This window comes from Nicotiana tomentosiformis, chromosome 4 (assembly GCF_000390325.3).
Source record: "Nicotiana tomentosiformis chromosome 4, ASM39032v3, whole genome shotgun sequence".
NCBI classification, from domain to species: Eukaryota; Viridiplantae; Streptophyta; class Magnoliopsida; order Solanales; family Solanaceae; genus Nicotiana; species Nicotiana tomentosiformis.
Genome location: NC_090815.1, coordinates 111,779,960 through 111,786,097, shown reverse-complemented (window position 1 = coordinate 111,786,097; position 6,138 = coordinate 111,779,960). Strand labels below are relative to the sequence as shown.

At 38.5% G+C, this 6,138-nt stretch overlaps 1 protein-coding gene across 2 annotated transcripts; it reads right to left on the bottom strand.

Moving 5' to 3' along the window:
- Positions 1–473: 473 nt before the first annotated feature.
- On the bottom strand, positions 474–5,774 carry LOC104117880 (endo-1,4-beta-xylanase 1). 2 transcript variants are annotated; one of them, XM_033661703.2, is made up of 9 exons: positions 5,604–5,774; positions 5,459–5,510; positions 5,311–5,373; positions 4,204–4,571; positions 3,962–4,121; positions 3,493–3,845; positions 2,745–2,922; positions 1,954–2,487; positions 474–1,764 (listed from the first exon to the last, which is right to left on the bottom strand). In XM_033661703.2, the coding sequence occupies exons 3-9, from the start codon at positions 5,356–5,358 to the stop codon at positions 649–651; spliced, it is 2,757 nt and encodes a 918-aa protein (XP_033517594.1). In that variant the 5' UTR covers positions 5,359–5,373; positions 5,459–5,510; positions 5,604–5,774; the 3' UTR covers positions 474–648. The 2 variants fall into 2 exon arrangements, with proteins under 2 accessions (XP_033517594.1, XP_009627304.1); XM_009629009.4 differs by having other exon boundaries at positions 5,459–5,774.
- Between the last annotated feature and the right edge of the window lie 364 nt (positions 5,775–6,138).

Genomic DNA, 6,138 nt, shown 5'->3' with positions numbered 1-6,138 from the left:
ATGTACCGAGTCTCCCATTTTTCGGTATTGCATTAGCTGGATTCTTCTGTTTGGCATTGGCACTACCAGAAAAGCAGAGCACTTGTGCGACCTTACAAAAAAAATAAATGGACCAAGAGTGGTTCAGGCAGCTTTATAGACACATGAAATAGGCCAATCAATGGCCTGGGATCAGTCTTAATTACTCAGTCTTTTGCCATAAATGGCTTGCTAGTGTCTTACTGATTTTCATACCAATTCCCATTGCTTGCAGCATACTGTTATTATGATTGATTAAATACAATGACTGAGATTATCTGTTTTGTTCATTTTCAGGAATGACTTTAAGCAAGCAAAGGTCAGGGTGAAGGACTTGTTCAGATTGTAAGGTTGCTATTAACAATCTTTCAATTAAAAACTCCTAAGAAACGGTCTCTCAACCTGGTTACAGACTCGTGAAATAAGGGTAATAATGATGAACTAATTCATTGCAGTTATATAATCACATGAAATCTTTCTTTATTTACTCACTTGAAAATATACAATAAAATAAACAAATGACGCAATGTGTAAAAGACTCATGCACAGGATGGATAATGGAAGGCATGAGCACAACTTTTGCACAACAAACAATCATAAAGTAGGGTGATAAATTGAGTTAAAACATGACTATAAATCAATAGAGATCACCAGAGCGCCATCACCCTTGTCAACCACAAATTTCTTGGTGATTTTCTTCGAAACTGTAATGACTTCCACTTCGTAGGAGCCATGGAATCCGCTAAAGCTGAACTGCCCTTGTTCATCAATATGACCATGAGAATGAGACAACCACTCGTGCTTAAGAGAAAGGTACCTTTTTCCAGCTTCATTGAGGTCACCTTCTGCATTCACTAAATGTGCATTTGGTCGACTCATGAACAGCTCCCAGAATCCCCACAACATTATACCTTCTACAGAAGGGTGGGCATAAGCTTCCCGAAGCATAACTTCTAGATCGTCAGCTCTAACGTATTCATTGTCAGACGACACATCAACTTCAGTGAACCAAATTGGAAGTCCAAGAATACCAAGTTTGTCCAGAGCAGAACATACAATGGGTCCAACAGGAGTGTCAATATGTCCCTGAATTCCTATTCCTCCAACAGGTGCACCGTGCTCTTGGAGATCAAGAATATGCTCAATATACTTTTCAGGGGAAGATCGGGTGTCACTGCCATCCTCAACATGGTAGTCATTTACAAATAGGATGGGGGAAAGGTCTAATTGATGTGCAGTTTTAAACATGTTTACCCTGATTTCCTTACCCAATCTGTCTTGGTAGAAAGAACCATGCATCATCTCATTATTCACATCATAATGCTCGAACTTTCCCTTGTACCGCGTCAGCAGTCCTGTCAGACGGTTTTGAACAGCCGTCATCAAGTCGTTTTTGTTCAAGGATTGCACCCATGCCTGAACAGTGCCCACCACCTCCCAAAAGATACAGTGACCTCGAACTTGAATGTTGTTTTTTGTGCAGAAGTCCAGGAGCTCATCAGCATCTTTGTAGTTGAAATTCCCTTGTTGTGCTTCTGTCCAGTACCATTTCAGCTCATTTCCAAACACAGCCCAATTAAAATTCTTGACAAAGAAGGCATTGAAGTCTTCATTGTCCATGTTTGTTCTGCTTATGGCTGATCCAAAGGGGAAGCTGTTTTGCAGTTGTCTAACTCTAATAAATGTGCCATGCAAACTGCCTGAATCTGATCCTGAGAACTTCAACATGACGTCTCGCTTGCGTATCTGTGGAGAACATGGGCAAGAGAGAGAGTCTTTATTATAAACGTTTAATAAATTGCATATTTATACTCAAAGGCAGTGCTCTAACACTAAAACAGGGACGACTTCACTGATGAAACGCCTCAAAACAACTGATGATCATTACTTAAACACAATAAGTGAAATTACCATGAACAAAGAATTATGTATTACCTTTGCAGTTTGCCTCTTCAAGTGTCTAAACCGCGCACGTCTGTCTACTGGAAAAATTTGAAGCCCAGCAACCATTAGGTCTACACCAGCAGCAGGACCCTGAATATAAACCATAACCTTAGCTGCTTGCTTCTCAATTCTAAAAGATCCTCCAATTTCATGCCATCTATCGTCACTGATCTCAATTTGGCCCCCATTCACCCATTGGCTATCTACTCCAAGGGCAACATTTACGCTCTGAGGTCCTGATGCTTGTCCAATTTTAACCCATGCAGATACTTGATATGTCAAATAGAGTTTTACTTTATCTGTGATCATCTGAGCTGGACCCATCCAGTTTTGAGTACGCTTTGTAACCAGAATGTAACGGCCACTTAAAGGCTCATGAGCACCAAGGGAATCTCTAGCCATTGGAGGCATTATATGTGGTGAGCCTGTTTGAACACTCATTGTACAGTTTCCTAGTGGGAACCAGCCATTTGTGCCATCATTCAGACTAGTATTTGTGATTATATTAACACCAAAAGCAGCATCCTAAAAGAGATGAAAAAATGAGATAGAACGTCGTCAAATGTCGTGCGGAGAGGTAATGGTCGGAGAAACATGAAAGTATTTAATGTTTAAACAGATCAACAGTTTAATTGCCAGTTAGCTAGCTTAAGTGGCATAAACTAACATGTTCTCAGAAAATATTGGGCTTCAAGTTCATCTATAATATCCTATCACCAAGCTCAAGGTAAATTTAAAAAAAAAAAAACGGCAGCTTCCAAATTTAAAGTAATTCAACTAACCTCAATTACTGGTGGAGAAGATGGAGGAGCTTTAGATGCATGCTTTATGACTAAATTATTAAGGAGGATATCCGTGCCAGGAGGTGGACCTTCTAGAAAGACAACAACCTGAGATGGCGAGTCATTTATAAGAAACTTCCCTTGCAACTTCACCCAGTCTTTGTCTGTGGCTTGGACACTACATACCACTAGATTTTGTTAAAACACTTCAGACGAAACATTAATATACATGGTAAATGGAAGATGGAAATCAAAACACGGATAAAGAAGAAAGGGATCAATTAAAGCACCACATTTTAATTGTCTTTGTTTCGAAACGAACCAAGTGGACTGCAAAATTCAATGTCAAAAGATATTATCTATCTGTTTTAGAATTGAAAAGTTATCAAACTCTAGAAACTGAAGTTACAACAGTACACATGCTTCTGACTATTGCACAGATGATTATCCACATAGATATGGAACAGAAGAACCAGTCAAAATCAGAAATTCCTTCAACAGAACAAAGTTGATTATGTTGACATCACCCTACGATGCATGAGCTGTTATAGAAGTGCAAAAAGAGAGATAACAGTAATTTTTGTCTTTTTAAATGCAGTTTGAATGGTTTCCAAGATCAGAAAACAAAAAATAGACGATAAAATATAGAAGATACTGCAAGGATAGAAGAAACAAATTGATGATAAGATAGTAGATACCATAAGTATTATTATATGCACATTATATAAGGGGGACTTGATTCACCCACCTGGCTATTCCAATGTACCGTTCACGGTTATCAGCTGCTTTAACATATAATGTACCGCGAAGATCTGCACTTGTGACATTGTTACCATAGATCCGGGCAACAGCAGTTACCTCATAAGCAAGCTTTCGCTTCACTCTTCCGGTTATATCTTGCTGAATTCCATTCCAGGTCTGTGTGCGTTCCGTTGCAGATGCAAAGTATTTTCCAGACATTGGAGTGATTTTCCCATCTGCCATAGAGTCATGCGAAGCGACCTTGCAGCCTCTTCCAGACCAACTATTGATACCATCATCAAATTGAGGGTTTACTATAATGTTATCATCATCGGTCGAAACAGATGATGTGCCAGATCTCTATTAAAATAAGGAGAAAATCCTTTCAGTAATACAACAAAGTTTGAATAAACTCGAGTAATCTCTAGACAAAATAGAAAAAGAAGGAATTAATATGGACATAGCATTGGACTTACATCACAAGCAGTAGAACTAGGACATGTGATCATTACGGACTTTATGAGCAGGTCAGCTCCAGATGGAGGTCCCTCGAGATAGAATATAACTTGATCAGGCATAGTTGACAGAGAAAACGAACCTTCCAATATCTCCCAACACTCCTTCGAAGCAGATTTTCTGGATGGAGTAAAACACTACCATGAGTATTGTTTCCTAAACAATGGAAGGTAACGAAGACAAGCTGGATACAGTATCTTACTTTGCAATGAATAGATAACTTGTTTCAGAATTCTGATACACTAGTTTTAATGTGGCGATGACCTCAGCAGAACCCTGAAAAGTACCAGATGCTCCAACACAAGCAGAAACTGTATAAGTCGAACCTGCTGATACTCCACTTGTAATGTCTTGCTCTAAGCCTTGCCAACATTCCTTACGATTTGTAACAACAGCATAACAACAGCCTTCCTCTGTTGTTAATCCTTTATGGTACTCAGAACTTGCTGGAACCACAAAAGCATCGCAACAATTGGGGTGCCACGAGTTCAGCCCATCAGAGAATTCATGGTTAAGGATGATGTTAGTAGCAGCATAGCTCCCAGTCCTTTTCCCATTTTCCTTTGAAGTCTGTCAGGAATTAAATATGTATGATTGATGAGCTTGAAGAAGAATTGGCAACAGCTACACTAGTTAACATCAGGTATAAACAGCCGAATTTCATCTCAAGATAAATTTCTCATTGGGCTATAGTGAAAGATATCAGAAGCAAAAATAAAAAACTTCTAGGTCTTTTAAAACTACATAAGATACCGAATATGGAAGATTTTACTAAATTTTCTTCTAATCCACTTTTGAGGGCGAGTCTTGGCGCAGTGTAGAGTTGCTCCTTTAGTGACTTGTAAGCCACGGATTCTAGGCGTGGAAACATCTTTTGTGCAAAAATGCAAGGGGAAAGCTGCTAAGGATATATACCTGTTCTCCCCCTACTCCCACACTAGTTGCATTTCATGCACAAGGTAAGCCGTTTTGTTTCTCCTAATCAACTTCTCCAACACAAAGACGCACAATGCCAGTGTTTCCTTATACCAACAACGAATGTGCTTACAGTTTCAGCTTGTGGAGATACTGAATGTTGTTCACTATCTATAGATTTGCAAGAAATTAATTACTAGATCATATTAGGAAATTCAGCTTATGGCAATTGCTACAGTAGTTCAGTCTCAAATGCTGTAAATCCTTCCTCAACCCCTCGAATTCAAGAATTACTAACTAGTGAAATCAGTAAAAGAATTGAAAATATCCATATTCTGCTTTCTAAAATGAACCCGCATTCCCCAATTGGGAAAAATGCAAAACCCCACCGTACCTGATAATCAAAGTTGTTGTTGGCAGCGATAATTGGCGACTTCTCCATGCTCTCCTTTGATTCCTATAGGGAAACTCAAAATGTCAAATGAGTTGCCCAAAAAACAATTTTTTTAAGGATACATTCGCTAAACAAGAAGACAGAGTACCTGGAAATGTGTGGTGTATTGTGTACGAGGTTTGAAGAGTCGACGAGCATAGCTGCAAACAAATAACCTCTTCATTATATACAACTCCTCTCCTCTGTTGAGAAATTTTGCAAGCCAAGTCTTCAGAAAAGCGCGGGACACCTACCAATTTTAACACCATTTTTCATTCTCTGACATAATAACTGTTTGCTCTTTTGGGCTTTAGCTGTCTTTCCTGTCTACTTAATCCAAACAACATACTAAAATAATCCTACTGCAAATTCCCAAATAAATATTATTATTGTGTTCTTTTCATTCCCCCCCCCCCCCCCCCCCCCCTTTTTTTTCCTATAAATTTTGCTGGGGTGGGTTCAAAAAAATTTCAAGATTTATGTTAGTGGGGTATGATAATTCTGTAAATTTAACATAATATATATACATTTTGTTAAAGAAATTAATTACATATACTCCTAGTTTGAACAGGGGTGGGAAAGGAGATGTTCTATTTTTAAATTGGTGGATGCTTTGTTAGCAAGTTTTCTTTGTCTTGGGGCAATGTCCCACTAGATCCTATCTATAGTAATATATGTATGCTTGAATTTAAATGGAAGATTGCTACATAGGTTAAGTTAAGGCAAGTATTTCTGATATAAATGTTTTCTGATTCCTTTCCTTTTAGTTCTTGGGGTTTTATTTACAAG

What these genes read in the sequence shown, in the direction of transcription:
- LOC104117880 (XM_009629009.4), bottom strand. Translation starts at nt 5,533, where the DNA reads ATGAAGAGGTTATTTGTTTGCAGCTATGCTCGTCGACTCTTCAAACCT. An exon ending in CTTCTCCACCAGTAATTGAG is followed by an intron (nt 2,488 to 2,744) that starts GTTAGTTGAATT and finishes CATCTCTTTTAG; the next exon opens with GATGCTGCTTTTGGTGTTAA. An exon ending in TGAAGAGGCAAACTGCAAAG is followed by an intron (nt 1,765 to 1,953) that starts GTAATACATAAT and finishes TGTTCTCCACAG; the next exon opens with ATACGCAAGCGAGACGTCAT.